The 16,172-nt window shown below is 40.3% G+C and overlaps 1 protein-coding gene across 6 annotated transcripts in view; it reads left to right on the top strand.

Annotated features, from left to right (window-relative positions):
• szt2 (SZT2 subunit of KICSTOR complex) overlaps positions 1-16,172 on the top strand; it is a 172,220-nt gene that overhangs the window by 84,436 nt on the left and 71,612 nt on the right. For all 6 annotated transcript variants that reach the window (XM_062396270.1, XM_062396266.1, XM_062396265.1 and 3 more), the window contains 6 exons: positions 2,433-2,618; positions 3,248-3,466; positions 8,194-8,446; positions 8,945-9,019; positions 14,428-14,566; positions 14,929-15,061. In XM_062396270.1, the coding sequence (XP_062252254.1) occupies positions 2,433-2,618; positions 3,248-3,466; positions 8,194-8,446; positions 8,945-9,019; positions 14,428-14,566; positions 14,929-15,061 (1,005 nt within the window). The remainder of the gene's footprint in view (positions 1-2,432; positions 2,619-3,247; positions 3,467-8,193; positions 8,447-8,944; positions 9,020-14,427; positions 14,567-14,928; positions 15,062-16,172) is intronic.

Below are 16,172 nucleotides of genomic sequence, written 5' to 3'. Positions count from 1 at the left end.
GATTCTCGAATATTATACACAAATACACATTGCATTAGTTTTATTTCCGACTTGAAACTGATTTATCGTCTCAGGGGTACGAACACCTCAAATTTAACCACAGAATAGTGCAAAATTAGGACCTTTTTAATTTTTGTAGACTGTCGCCAGTAGATGGCTGAATTTTACTGTTTGTGTTACCAGAGCTAAGAAAAACTATTTCTATTTTGGATTAGTTTAACTGAAGAAAAAACTTAGACATCCAGTTTCTTACATCCACAATGTACTCCTGTGAACAACTCAGCTAAGGGAGGCAAGTGAGCCTAGAGCTGTGTGTTGTCAGTATAACAGAGGAAGGATACACCATGTGTGCGAATTATGTTACCTAGTGGGATAAACAAATATGGACCTTCAGAACTTTGTTATTGTTTATTATGATAGATTATAAGTTAAATTTAAGTTTCAGTTTAAGTTTCAATTCAGTGCACCAATGCTAATATTCAATAATACCATTGTCCACAATTCATTTGAAAATATGCACAAAAGAATATTTTATAATAAACAACACCAAATACATATTCTTATGCAGAGTTGTGTTTGTAAGTGCTGGGCCAAGTGTATGTGTGGATCAAGGCAAATTGGAATGTGGGTGAAAAGTTTAGCTTCATTATCCTACCACACTGGCAGGATGATGATTACTGATCATAACTTGGATCATCACTCATGGGTTAACTCTCCTTCGTTTCATCTTGTTTCACTAATTTCCAGTCAATAATCCTGGCCAATTCTGCATTGGAAGTTTGTTTAGCAAACTTGATTGATATCATCCGCTGCTCTTCTTAACATGGATATTTCAATCAACTGACTAAGCGAAACTGACTGACTGTGGAACCACTTTCTTATAAACGACTGTGGCAGTTGACCACACCACAGGGCTCTCCCTAACACAGCCAGAGACAGAACTTTGCTTTTAAGCACTTATTATTCAATCACCACACACACAGGCACACTAGGGCTGCTCGATTATGGGAAAAATCATAATCACGATTATATTTGGACAATATTGAAATCACGATTATTCAAAAGGTTTTTAATTTGTGCCCTTATTCTGAAGTCTATACTTTATTCTTTAAATGACTGGAGCGTGCGCAATAAAGTGAATATCTTGCGGTTCAGGTAAACACCGGTGACGGCTGCGTGTCGTATTCCTCCGTGAACAGCCAGGCGGGAGCTCGCTTGTGAATAGTGGTGCGCAGCGCGGCCGCTACATGGTGTGCTGCTGCTCAAACTTTTTCGACCCTTTTTGTCGATCAAACAGGGCTGCCCTCCCTGCTTTTCCACGCGCATTCCCCAGTCAGCTGGGCCGCTGAATGCTTAGGGGAAGGACTTAATTGCCCATGCGATTATTTGGCATCGAAAGAAATGCAAAATAGTAGTTTACAGATCATTTGACCCAATAATCTAAATCACGATAAAATTTAGATTAATCAAGCAGCCTTAACACACACACACACACACACACACACACACACAGATATACCATCGGTATTACTTGTGTGTTCTTAATTGTGTCCTGAGAGCCTGAACAGCTCTCACCTGTGCTGACTGATCCTCTGTGGTGCAGGTGAAGACCCTCTCGCAGCCCCCTCAACGCCACAACGACCTGATTGGCTAACAGGATCTCAAGCACAGCATAGATCTCATCGATTAATTTAGATTAATTACCGCTCAGGTTACACCTAAACTGTAATGGATCCCGGCTCTGCCTATTTCCAATGGCTCAGACATTATTATAACCAATGCGCAAAAAACATAATTTTTTTTAAATATTAAATGTCCACTCTTATCTTGCACTGTTGTTCTCGAGTTTACAATGATCAACAGCCATGGCTTCAGGCATTATGATTTAAGGTTATTTGTCTTTCACTCATTGAGCGGCTGTGGCTGAGGGGGTAGAGTGGTCGTCCTCCAACCTGAAGGTCGGCAGTTCGATCCCCAGTCTGACCCATCTGCATTCCGAAATGTCCTTGGCAAAGATGCTACCCCAAATGGCTCCCCCATATAATATCAAAGTGCTGCGAATAGATGCACTGTATGAATGTGTTTGTGATTGGGTGAGTGTAAAACTGTACTGTAAAGCGCTTTGAGTGGTCATAAAGACTAGAAAAGCGCTATATAAATACAAAGCCATTTACCATTTACTCATGAACACCACATCTCAGTACCTTGAGGGAGTTTCTTATAATTTGGCACAAACTATTTGACATGCAGTAATTCCTAGTTTTTGTTCATGACCAAGGAGATAACTTACACACAGGATTTAATTATATAAAAAACACAGCCTTTAGGAGCTACTAGAATGTATTATGCTTTTGGAGGGAAGAAAAGAGTGACATCCATTATTTTTCTGTCAGTAAACACAGAGCAGTGATGAACTTATCTTATTTGTTTAGATCCAATGGCTACTGGAGGATGAGATTGTTTCTGCTCTGCGTCACACACGGGTCATCAGCTCAGCCACACTACAGAAAGTAGCGGAACATGTTTTGCGCTCCAGTGGCCGACCACACTGTCAATGTGAAGATGTCCCACTTCAGTTTGTCTTTGGGCCTGAGCAGTCCCTGGAAAAATTCAAAGAGGCAAGTGCATGCACGCACACAAGCGCACGCACACACACACACACCGTCCGACAGAGAAAAGAGGCCGACAAAGAAAAAAAAACAAAAAAACTTCAGTTTGGTTCATGCCACACTTTTGGGGTCATGATTATCTGCATATTTTTGATACAGCAGGAAATATATTTTTAAAATGTATTTTAAACAAAGACAGCTTAATTGTCACAATTCATTACATAATATATGGTGTACAGAAAAACCCAAATGTCCAAATATAATTCTCATTCATTATAATGAAAGATAATAACCAACATATTGTCAACTATGAATATAAAAGATTCAAAGGGTGCACAGAAACTACATGTGTTAAATGGTTATGGAAAACACCATTGCAACCTGTGAAAAATCTGAAGGTGTTCAATTACCTTGAGTGATGAGTGTGACATTTAATTTTTCAGTAATCATTTTATGTACAGTCCACACTGATGCTGCATTCACTGACTAAAGGTTGGCTTATTTCCCCTTCCTAAAAAAACAATCTTTGACACAGAATCACACAGAGTGTGAATATTTTGTGTTTGTATCAGTGCTTTGACACATACAGAAAAAGTCTAACATTGTGATGTATGATTGGATAACGTCTGATCCTGCAGGAGTTCCATAGAATGTCATTCTCTGGCTATGTCCTGAATGGACAAAAGGACAACTTCTACTACATATCCCTGAGCAGACTTCATCCACAGATGATCCATGCTACCAGAAGGCTCTCAGAGAAAACTGCAGACCCACTATCACACTGTGCTGGAGCACAGATGGAGGACATGATGCTGGGGAGTGAAGCAGAGGCTCTGGCAGCAGAGGCAGACGGCGAGGTCAGATATCTTGATTTTAACAGTGATGTCTGTCTTTACTCCTTTTGGTTTAAGGATCTCATTTACCAAACTTACATCCGCACAGCGTTCCCATTAGTTACTGGTAACTGTTTCCACATGTCCCTACTCGAATTCTGGCTGACTGAGAAGTTTACCTCTCTTCGAACCTGTGAATCTTGCTGTGTTCTTTTTTGGACCTGTGTAACTAGATTTGCTGTGGTAGCATTATTTTGCAACACAACATCTATTTAACTCTTACTCTTTCTGTGTCAATAGTAAACTATTTGTCTTTGAAAACAGTTATTTGTTAAAGTAAGCTGCTGTTTCGGTGATGCATTGAGTGCAACATATGATGTGATAAATCTAGTTATCTCCTGAGCTAAATGAGACAGATTCTGATAAATCTCAGCTTGATCAATTGAGTTCAATTGATCAATTTAGTTGTGAAATGAAACATCTGCCTCAGTTACGACACCTATTGTGTTTGCTTTGTGATAATGTATTGATTATACTCTGACCTTTAAAGATGCAATTCTTTTAAGGGGTAAATGTTAAATGGACTGTATATAACAAATGTTAGTGTAATTGACCACTCAAAGCGTGTTACAGTACAAGTCACATCCACACTGTGCTACAATTTGTTACCTGTTCTCTATCACACATGTTGTGCAATAGTAGTAGACTTGTCGTTGGCTAATTATTAATCATCATAAAATACGATTACATATTAATACGATAAAACTATCAATTAAGAATAATAAAATAATCTATTAGAAATTATAAGGTTATCATTTAAGAACAGTTAAATAATTAATGAAAACAATACAATTATCAATTAAGAATAATACAATCTGTGATTATTATTTATTGACAACGGGGCACCACCCTGGTAGCAGGGGCCGACAGTTAATCTAAGGATCAGTCTCAGTTTATAAAAGTTCAATTACTAATCTCAATATTTAATATTATTGATTGTATAATGAGCAATGAAGTGTTTTAAGTCCGAGCACAGGCTACCATAATCCAGCTGTATTCACATACATATGCACAAATAATCACAAGATAGAGATACTTTAATTTCGAGGGGAGGAGGAGTGGCATTGCGTAATGACGCAGTCACGTGGTGACATAGTTTTGCCGAATTCAAAATGGCGGTAGGTCATGTGTCGGCAGGTTTAGGAGATGAGAGAGAGAGAGAGAGAGAGAGAGAGAGAGAGAGAGAGAGAGAGAGAGAGAGAGAGAGAGAGAGAGAGAGAGAGAGAGAGAGAGAGAGAGAGAGAGAGAGAGAGAGAGAGAGAGAGAGAGAGAGAGAGAGAGAGAGAGAGAGAGAGAGAGAGAGAGAGAGAGAGAGAGAGAGAGAGAGAGAGAGAGAAATGCAAGGGTGATCATAAAAGCTCTCAAAACACACCAGAGACAATTTTACAGTGAATTTACCACTCGGTACCCAAGCAGGCGTTGTGTACCGATCTTGTGGTCGGTAAAGTCTCAGGCTGGATCGGTTGGTGGCAACGGGAGTTGCGATGGGCCGAAAAGAAGAGAATTTGTCTTTATTCTTCGACGGAAAGAATTTGTCCTTTTGCAGGGATAAACAGCTGTGTTGTAGCCATTTTGGGATCGTGGCAAATTCTGTGTGAGGTGTTGGCCTGCCGAGTGAACTTCCTGTGCCGCGGCCTTTTCAAGGTAAAATACATGAAAATGAAATGAAACAAACGTCTGAGTCGTTGCCCCCTTTAGCAACTAAATCTTTCGGACAGACCTGGAGAGAGGTCTTGTTGAAGTCTTCAGCGCAGGGAAAAAGCTGAGATTTCAGGAGGGCTTCTCCTTTTATTACCTGAGAGGTACCTGCCCCCTTGACGAGTGGGCCATGGGGTTATGTTGGCTATCACCCAATGGAATGTCAGGATTCGACTCGCAAGGAGCGGCCAAGAATTCTCACAGAGCCCCAAGCCTCTTTGACAATTTGAGGATCAAAGCTACCAGAGTCCCTGATGGTCTGGGAAAAACAGTAGATGGTCTCCTTGTGCTCATACACAGTGTTAACAGCACAACTGTGGAGGTTCCGGGAAGTCTGTGTGCACCACTTCATCAAGCACTGCAGTTCGCTTGAATGACCGGGAGAACAACGCAGAAAATTCAGCGAGGTCTGACAAACTTTTCTGATCCTGTGGATGTGTGATGTTGCCTGCTTAATTATGAGGTTCAAATGGTATGCACAGCAGTGGACGTAGCATCCATTACAGGGGTGTTTTACATACGGCCCCGTGGGCCGGATACGGTCTGCCAGGGGGTCCAGCTCGGCCCGCCGGAAAAATACATTATCTGTGTGTGTGTGTCTCCAGACACCACACACACAGGCCCTGGGGCCCCGCCCCCACTCACTCGCTCAGAGACACACACATGAGATCAAAGCTCGTTCCCGTGAAGCAACCGGTCAGTGACAACCAAGACACAGTGTTCAAAAACCAAGTTGAAAAGAAAGTATGATGAAGCCTGTCATGCTCCTGGGTTCACAGTGAATGAAGGAGGACATAAGGAGAGACCAGTGTGTATTTTAGGTCTGAAAACTCTGGAAGCTGACAGTATGAGACCCAACAAATTAAGAAGACACTTAGAAACATTACACCCCAGTCATATGCATTTGTTCTTTTTGGTTGAGCTTTATCATCGTTCTAACAAAGTGATTATAATTTAAGAATCTTTTTCTCTATTTTTTTTAAAGTACAGACTGATGCAGGTATGTAGTGATAAATGTCACCAAAAGTACTTCAAATAAGTTGAAACAGATTAACGGAAATAAATGTTGCACCATCATTGTTGTGGAAATCATTGTTAATAACTATTGTGAGAAATAATTAACATTGACGTGATTAGACAGTCTCTTCCCATAAATTATTATTGTTATTAAAAGGTGATCTCTGCTAGCCAAGCCTTTCTGCTGTACCAGTTATGAAATAATCCTTGGGTGTACGTTTGACCTTATTTGCTGGCTTGTTGGCTGATTTTAATATCAGGTTGATCTGGTCCAATTTCTTTAATTCGCAGTTTTTCAACCAAAGTTCTCCTCCCGAATGGAGATGGAATACCGTACGGCCATCATTGTCACTAGTACCGTCTGATTTCCTCCTCAAACAGTGACACTGATTGACCGGGCATTCTTTTAGAAGGTGTTGATATCCCAAATGAGCCCTGAAAACTCATTTCCCACACAATTCCTATGAACATATTTATTCATATTTTACACAACAGACGTTATTGTGATTTTTTTTTTATACACATAATGGTACTTATATAAGCTATCATAGTTAATGTTAGATATTTTTAAATAAAATAAAATAAAACATACATTGGCCAGCCGCCAATGCACCCAAGGCTTCTACAGCTCATGTTATGAGAAACAGAGTTGGCTAACTGGATGTCGTGTAAGTAATGACTTTTCTTGCTTCCCCTGTTTGCCTTTTAAAACAGAGGTACTGTGGACAACGACAGAGGGTCCAGACTGTGCAGGTAGCTTCCCAGAGAACTTCCTAGGGCTGCTCGATTAATCAAAATTTAATTGTGATTTCGATTATGGGGTCAAATGATCTACAAACTACTATAATCGAGTTGAAACGATTATTTGGCATTTTTTCGAAAGAGACGTGGATGCGCCATTCAGTCCTTCCCCTAAAGCATTCAGTGGCTCAGCTGACTGGCACTCACTCTCAAGCAGCCGTAAAGTGAAGTAGGTGAATTGTGTGTGTGGTGACCGGCGCTAAAAAAAACAGCGCGAGTGGAAAAGCAGGGAGGGCAGCCCTGTTCGATTGTCAAAAAGGGTAGAAAAAGTTAAAGCACCAGCACATCATGTCGCGGCTGTGCCCCACTATTCTCAAGCGCGCTCCCGCCTGGCTGTTCAGACCGGTCATACTGGACTCACATTTCTCCGCGCCGGTCAGAGAGTGTTAGGGTTGCCATCTTTAAAGGTTTGAATAACCGGGCACTGATATTCTGGTTTCACGGAGGAATAAGACAAGCAGCCGTCACCGGTGTTTACACCTGGAAGTGATTCTACGTATTTTTACCCTGTACAAGGATTTTTTAAGTAGTTTTTCCTTACTCTTTTTGGGGATCAAGGACAGATGATGTCACACCATGTTAAAGCCTTATGAGACAAATTGTAATTTGTGAATATGGGCTATACAAATAAAATTTGATTGAATAAAGCATAGACTTCAGAATAAGGGCAAAAAATCGTTTGAATAATCGTGATTTTGATATTTACCAAAATAATTGTGATTACGATTTTTTCCATAATCGAGCAGCCCTACTTCCAGTTGAACCAGGGAAGGTTGATTGGCACAGCTGAGGTAAGTTGGCCAATTAACTCTCCCTGGCTTCAAGAGGCAGCAGCAGAGCTGCCAAAGAGGGGAGGTCACATCAGGAGAAAATTCATGAGAGAAAGAGACTAAAAAGGCTGGACAGAACAGCTGAGCTGCCACGACGACCAGCCAAAAAAACTGTTGGGCAACAGGATTGGCATATTGTTTATTATGTTGTGTCTTCAGTTTCTTGAAGACTGGAATCAAACCGCCAATCTTCTGGTGAGAGGAAAACCACCCTACCCCTTTAGCCGCGTCTTACTCTGGTGTTTTTTGAATGACCCTTTTGATTAATACCAACTACCTAGTGTGTCAAGTCCTTTATTGTCCTTTGTTAATATTTATTTTCTCTGGACCTCTATTCCAATGCAGAGTGAAGACATTAAAACTGTCAGTGTTGCTACTGACAATCCCAGTGACACAACTGCTGACGCTTGTGAGCCAATCAAAGCCTTGAACCTTGAAGAAGATCATACCGCTTATCAGGGCTCGGTTAGTATGGTTGGAGGCCGAGGGCCACCCAGTCCGCCCCAGCTCCAAGATTTTTTCTGTACAGAGCAGACCTCACCCCCCAAGATGCCATCAGGTGTCAACTTGGCTGAGTCCATGCAGTCAGCCTCTCATAGTAAGTTCAACAGACACAATGTAAACAGGTGCATCACAGACCTATGTACTTTAAAAAAAAAAAAAAACACATTTGTAATATATTTCCTGAGATGTATAGATGGGCTGTCTGTAAATTATTGCTATGGACAAAAATATCTCATAGCTCTTTATTTACGTCAGCATCAAACTTAAGCCTGTTGCTAGACTGAATATAAAAATGTAAGATGTTAAACTAAGTTCAGACTTGAGTTTGTAGATAACCTTTTCTTTAAGTGTGATGATTGATCATTGTCATTTAAATTTTAAAGTCATTCATGAAGCAACAAAATATAAAAAGGATGTACTGCTTTTCTCTGTTGCCGGGGCTGTACATTTTAAGACTCTGTACTGATTTTTACTTGAGCTGTCATTCTCCTTGGGACAGGCAGGAGCAGGACTCAGAGGCTGTATATATTTATATTTCAGCTTGTGATCCTGCTTACAGAAAATTGGACAAATGTTCAACTGTCTTCCTCAGGCTGCGGCAAACTCAGGCCGAGTCGAGTTCAGAGTGTTGTCTCAAGCCAGGGCAGTATGGACTCAGATATGCAAGGTAAGTGCTGGATAAAGGTGAGGCATGGATGATCAGTTGTTGAAGAATGAGGTAATTGTGACAAGTTTTAAATCTTGTCAATCATCCTCACTCAGTTGTTAGCTTTACAATAATGTGACAGATACCGTTTCAACACATAGTCACTCCCGCCAATCTCTCATTGTAATAGCAGATGACAAAATGGCTATCATGGAATCAAAACATCCTCTGAGAGCAACTTCTCTCCATCCAAGAACAGTCTGGTGACGAACAATGCCAGCAAGATGGAGCACCTTGCCATAAGGCAAAAGTGATAACTAAGTGGCTTGGGGAACAAAACATCACAATTTTGGGTCCATTGCTAGGAAATTCCCAAGACCTTAATCCCATTCAAAACTTGTGGTCAATCCTCAAGAGGCGGGTGGAAAAACACAAAACCCACAAACTCCATGCATTGATTATGCAAAAATGGGCTGCCATCAGTTAGGATGTGGCCCAGACGTTAATTGACAGCATGCCAGAGCAAATTGCAGAGGTCTTGAAAAAGAAGGGTCAACACTGCAAATATTGACTCTTCGCATAAACTTAATGTTATTGTCAATAAAATCCTTTGAAACTTATTAAATGCTTGTAATTAGACTTCAGTATACCATAGTAACATCTGACAAAAATATCTAAAAACACTGAAGCAACACACTTTGTGAAAACCAATACTTGAATCATTCTCAAAACGTTTGGCCACAGCTGTACATGTCGATCAACTATGTGATGTGAATAACATTGAACATTACCAGAGTTTTTTTTTTTGCTCGCACAAGGAAACACACTGAAAAATGATTTAAAACAATATAAATTACATATTTTATTATATAAATTATCAAATATGCATCCCATACTTTGTATTCCTCTTCTGTTGTCCTGGAGTTTTTTTTTCCCAGATTTTCCCAATGACATAATTAAATGCCCCCCTCTGCCCATCCACTACAAGCACACAAGCAGATAGACAGAGAGAGAAAGAGAGGGGTGAGGGGGGGCTATGAAGACCATCATCAGTTACCCCAAAACCAGTACATTGAACGGGTTACATACAACAACAAGGGGAAAAAGGAGAATCGCGGGCTGACCGGCGCTGAGAAGTGAGCGTCCCGTGTGAACAGCCAGGCGCCTGCATGCTTAAGAATGGCGCAGCACTTCGGCGTCCGGTGTAAACCGGTAACAGATACCGGCGTTACGTAGTGATATTGAAAAAGATTTTTTTTTTATAATGAATTGAAATGAAACGTTTTAGAAATCGAAAAGGTAAATTCTAGGGCAGAGAAATGATTAAACATTTTAATCAAATTAATCACAGGTTTCTATGGATTAATCATGATTAATCACATTACCGATTTTCTCTGTATAATTTGGGGGAACAAAAAGATTTATGACAAACGACGGATATATACATTTAACATGTTTTCTGTTTTTACTCTTAAAAAAAACAAAAAAACAATGGTGCTACAACTGAGCAGTTCTTTAGAAGTTCTCTATGCCATTCCATATGGAACATTAATATAATCTTCAACCTAAACAGAATTCAGGCTTCTTTGCCATTGTATGGTTGAATAAAACTTTTTTCTTTTCTTTTTAAATCAAACTGAAATTATTTGGGCTTCTTAGCCATTCTTTTTATAGGATGGTTGACATTTTTTTCAATTTTTTGTCAAACAACCATTAACCACACCATGACACAATCGAATACCTTTAAAGGCCTTCTTAGCTAACTAACTTGTTCACATTCTCTGACAGTAAAGCTGACCGCTTCGTTTGCACAATGTGTCTTGCGAGTGAGGCTGGTTTGGTGCATTCCATTCGAATGCCCCTAGCCGATCAACGCATACTTTGCGTTGAGGTGGTACTGTAGGCGGATATTGCTACAGTGAATCGATAACGTCTTCCCGCAGAGTGTGCATATCACCATGGTTTTATTGAATGTTCCATGTTTGTTTTTTTGGAACTCGATCTTCCCATCCTGAAGGTCCTCAGGATCATCAGAATTATCCATGTTATTTGTTTGTTTGAGTAGCAGCTGCCGTCTGACTGCATTAGAGCGGCGACTAGTGCAGAGTGGGTGGAATTGTGGGTATATTGGGAGGTCCTTCTGCCCATGTGTTAAATGTGAATTAATCCTGTAATTTAATCATAACGTGTTAACGCGTTATTTTTCACAGCTCTTGTAAATTTGTAAAATAAAAAAAGATGCTTCGGTTTAAAATATTGGTGTCGATGCATTTTCAGCGTTGACGTCATGGATGACGTTGACTAATCGCGGCAGCCCTAGTATGAGCTCGGGTCAGGCAATGAAGAAAAGAAACGTTCAAAGAAGCACACATCATCTGCACTATGGGCGTACACGATAGCGTGCACCACCCTTGTATTACCAGTTTCCCTGAGACAATCACAAAAAAAACATATCAGATATAACACTGATGTTCTAAGGGAACATTTTCGTTTATTAGGATTGAGACCCCCTAGCCTTGGCCTAAAATGTGGAGTGAAAGTGCTGCCCTGCCCAGTGAGACAGGAGTTGTCCGAGGCACATAATGAGTTTCTTGAAAAAAGGCAACCGAAAAGTTGAATTACTTGATGTGTGATTGCACTTTCCTTTTCTTAATGGGCTGGTTTAAACCCTTGACGTTCCAGCTTATAACAGTAAGGAGGCTAACCTTTCTCCTTAGCTGAAAATGTAGAATGATAAACATGAGTGTGGATTTGTATTTAATTTGCTGGCTAGGAAATAACCCATCAGACCGAGTGATCAATTCAATGATATCCAAGTATTCAATTAATGTTCGAGAAACAATTTACAGAGAACATATTTGAACACAAACAGAGTTACAAAGCAACTACTTGGACAAGCAGGGACAGAATTCTCAAAACCACTGCAGGTTTCAAGGATCTGACAAATGGCTCATGAGATGTGCCAGCTTTTATGCACAGCTCGAGGGGCTCCACGCCATCCTTCGATATCATGCAGGAAGGACGTGTCCAGTTCTCAGACATCGGCAGATGTCTCTCCTGAGCGTATAGACACTGGGCAGAAAATCAAATAGTCACAAGGATGTTTAGGTTCAAACTAAATAACATTTCCTTGTATCAGGCAGATGCAAACATTAAGTAGAATTTATATAATGATGTTTTCATGTCAATCCAACTGAACTTTGAGCATAGTTATGTCAGGACATGAGGATCTGTAAATTTTTATAACAGGACAGTTAGATTCAATAATTTCCATGACAAAAGCAATAAGAAAACTCCCGGCATAAGTCAGAATGGAAACATAAGGCAAGTATTGCATCTCTGTACTCGAACCGCTGATTCAAAACTTGGGGGCTGTAGTTCTCCACGATTCGGATTTACTGGCCACGTTATTCCAGCTTTCCTCTCTGCCAGGCCTTGCAGACCAGAAGATACTTTTTCTGGTATTGGTGCAAGCAAAGGATGACCTGCCCTGGTGCTGGTTTAACATTTTTAGCAGCTAGTTAGCGGTGAACTCTGTCCATCTCCGGCGCTGACGGCTTGGTCTCACTCCTGAAAACCTCACAGAGTAAAGCAGTGAAACCTTCTGTAAGCAAATTTAACAAATTTCAGGATCACACCCTGGAGGTATCTCTGAAAGACATATTAGACAATCAGATGTATTCTTAGTGCTCTCACGCACCAGCAAACATTGGATGAAGGACACACATTGCTCTGTGAAGTGGAGGCCACATGATGGACCCATCACCGAGGCTTCCAATGACCCACTGGACTTGAAACCCCTCACTCCAAATAATCTCTGGCTGCTTCAAACCAAATCCTTTGTACCACCAGCAATATTCAATCCAGATGACTGTTGCAGGAGAAGGAGATGGCGTTAAATTCAACGATGGCAGATTTATATTGGAGAAAGAGTGGTGCAGATCCAAATTGAAATCTGGACCTAGTGAATTTAAAGATGGTTTTAGCAGGATTGTTGGATTGGCATATGTATTTACTAATTGTCATTTAAGGTACCTACACAAAGAAAATAGAGTTTTCGCACACTGTTGTTATTTTGTTGGTTGGCTTCAATGGTTGGTTTGTTTGTTTGTAAGCAAGATTATTCAAAAACAACCAAACAGATTGTAATTAGGTTAAAGGAAGGATCATGGGTCAGGGAACAAACCAATAAATTCTATTGTGGATCCAGATCAGTTGGCGGATCCAGATATCTTTTTAACCCTTTTCTTTTACATTTTAAAGATTGAAATTATTCAACATTCTCATTGATGTCTTGGAGAATTATGTATTGATCTTGATGAAAATGATCAGGCATGTTTAGGGGATTGACATTTTTCAGTGGTAGCAAAATCACTGCCCATTTGCTCCTGGCTTGAAGCTTCCCTTCTCCCGCCTACTTCGTATCCAACATGCTTCATGCTACTTTCGTTCAGGCTCAGAGCTGAATTTACCGGGTGACTTGGCTGGGAAACCTCTGCAGCTGATCTCAACCAGGACCAACCATGGCCTTGCACTCCTAAACCAGGCATTGGTACTTCAAGGACTTTCTCTATTGTGCCTCTCTGCATCCCTCTTCCCTCAACGGTATCAGTTCAACCATAATTATCTTCTTGTCTCCACTTGACCACAATACAATCTCCGGCTGGTGGGTTGTCTATACCACATCTGGCAAATGCAGCCTACTATCTACGTCGACTCTCAACTCCTAGAATCTGGCAGTTCGCAGAAAGTTTAGCTCTGGTCTTCGGTTGAGAAAGGTCTTGACAGCCTCTTTACAGAAGGTGATGGCCATCTTCCAATCTGGTGCTGATTGGCTTCTTTTTCCATCTCTCCTGCTCAATTGTCTCAGCGAGAGACAGGACGACATAATCGTGGCACCACCTGTATCGTCCTGTTTTGCACCGAGACAGTATGTGTGCCAGTGTCCCCTTTTCACTGCAGTTTTACAGTTTTCGTCCTCTCTCAGGCCCCATGAGTGCATGTGTGATGGCGAGTGGAGGGTGTCATGCACAGATCATAACAGGAAGGAAATATTAAATGTCCCTGGTCTCCACAGCTCTGCCAATTTTGTCCATGCACTTGTTGATAGATTGTAATGAAGAATACATTAGATCACCTGTCTAATGCCTTTGGAATGTTTAAATATCACCATCAGAATTCCATGTTTTAGTTTATCATTAGTATGCTGTTCAAACATTGGATCCTGAGGTATACTACAGATTGTACTGCTTGATACTCTTTACAATGTTTGAAATACTCACCTTGAATATTCAGGCTATCAGGGGATAAGTAGCTCTTGATCGTTCCTGCTGTTGTCATTAAATGTCCATTACAAAGGTCTAAATTACTTAATGATGAAAATGATTTAGGTGATGCTTTCCTTATATGGCCTTTGTGTTTGTTTGAAGGTTATGATGGTGGAAGCAGTGACTCTGAGTGTGAGAGCACCCCTCTGGATGACCTGGAGTTTCAGTCACCACTGATGCCAGACTTCTGGCTCATTGTTGAGATCCTCCAGGACAGAGTTAAGGTCTACTCCCACTCCAGGTCAGTTATACTTCAGCACTGTTGATTCTTAATCAGTAATCAGGCTGTAGTCTGTGGCTCATCAATGGTTGTCATTTCTTACTTCTTTTTGCTTTTTTCAAAATAAACAATTGCATCATCAAAATCAAACAATTGCATCATGTTTCCTTGAAATTTCAGCTACTATAATGATTATTTTATTATTGTGATTATTTACTCAAATGGGGAAAATCTTCTCCTCGTATCAACAATTATGAAGTTAATAGGTCATTATAATGTCCAAGTCAGACTTTCAGTACTGTTCCAAAGACTGATATTCAATCCATCATAGCTATGATGACTGGTATTGGATCTAATTAATTTCATAGGATTTGTCTTTGCAGGTGCTTCACAGAAGGAAAAGAGGTCAGTGCTGACGAATTGGACAAGGAGGAAGAGCATGATCTGCCTGAATGCCTACAATTGCATCAAGTGGTGATCAGGAAGATTGGTGAAATCTGCAGAATAGTCAATCAGGTGGCCACTGCAACACTCAACTGCCTGCATCACAGATGTTTGACAAGTTTTTTTTAGAATAGCAGACATTTAGACATAATCAGAGAGGCAGTCCAGACATGTTAGTTATGGTTTCAGCAATTGCTGAACTGTAATGTTGTTTCCTGTATATCAGTGGTTGCCAACCCGTCGATCGCGACAGTCTTCATTGTCGATCGCTGTAACTCTCTGGACACACTGGCTGCGGTTGCATTGCAGACCAACTGTGTGTCGGTTGACTGTTATTCACAAAGGCAGCGTTTCTGCTACTGGCGACGGAGATGCTGCTATATGTATTGCATTTCCTTGAATACAAGTCGGATTATGTATTACACTAAAAGTCAAGACTCTATGGTATGAAGATGTGCATCTTGTGATAACACTCAAATCCCCCTTAGAATAAATGAAGGGATTCAGAAAGTGAATTGCTGTAGTGCTTTTACTTTGAAATTGGTTCGGGAAGTGTTAGAAATATATTTGTTTTTGACATAAACACATAAAATTACCTATCACCTGAGTTTATGTTTATCTGCTGAGTTTATGTATAAACTGAAATGCATACACGTAGCATATGCGTTTCAAAACAAATCTGTTCATTTCGTTTTTTTAATTGGGGGGGAGGTTATTATGAAATAAGTATAATATGACACGCCTTCATACTGTATAGAACTGGTATTTATTTAAGTACACAGGACTACTCATCTACAACGATATATTTATGGTCATATTCAGGACAAAGTCTATGTGAAAACATAAAGCTGCAGAACACATTGAACAGATGGTGTAAATATGAATTGATATTAATGTGAATATTGTGCGATGAATATATAAAGTTGCATACCTGCCTTTCTTTGTGTATAGTTATGCTCGTAAATTGAGCTTTAACAGAAATTCCCAAAATATATATGACCCTGCTATGTGTTTTTTTTTTTTAAATTCATGGTTGATATCAGCATGCATTTGGAATTAAAGGTATCTTGGCTTAGAAAGGTTGGTGACAATTGCTGTATATACAGAGTATTTTTTATCACACCTGAAAAGTTGAATTTTCAAGTGTTTGAGTACCTTCACTGAGAGTGGAAACTTATTGCGA

This window comes from Platichthys flesus, chromosome 9 (genome assembly GCF_949316205.1).
Source record: "Platichthys flesus chromosome 9, fPlaFle2.1, whole genome shotgun sequence".
NCBI lineage: Eukaryota > Metazoa > Chordata > Actinopteri > Pleuronectiformes > Pleuronectidae > Platichthys > Platichthys flesus.
This window is presented reverse-complemented; position numbering and strand designations above follow the sequence as displayed.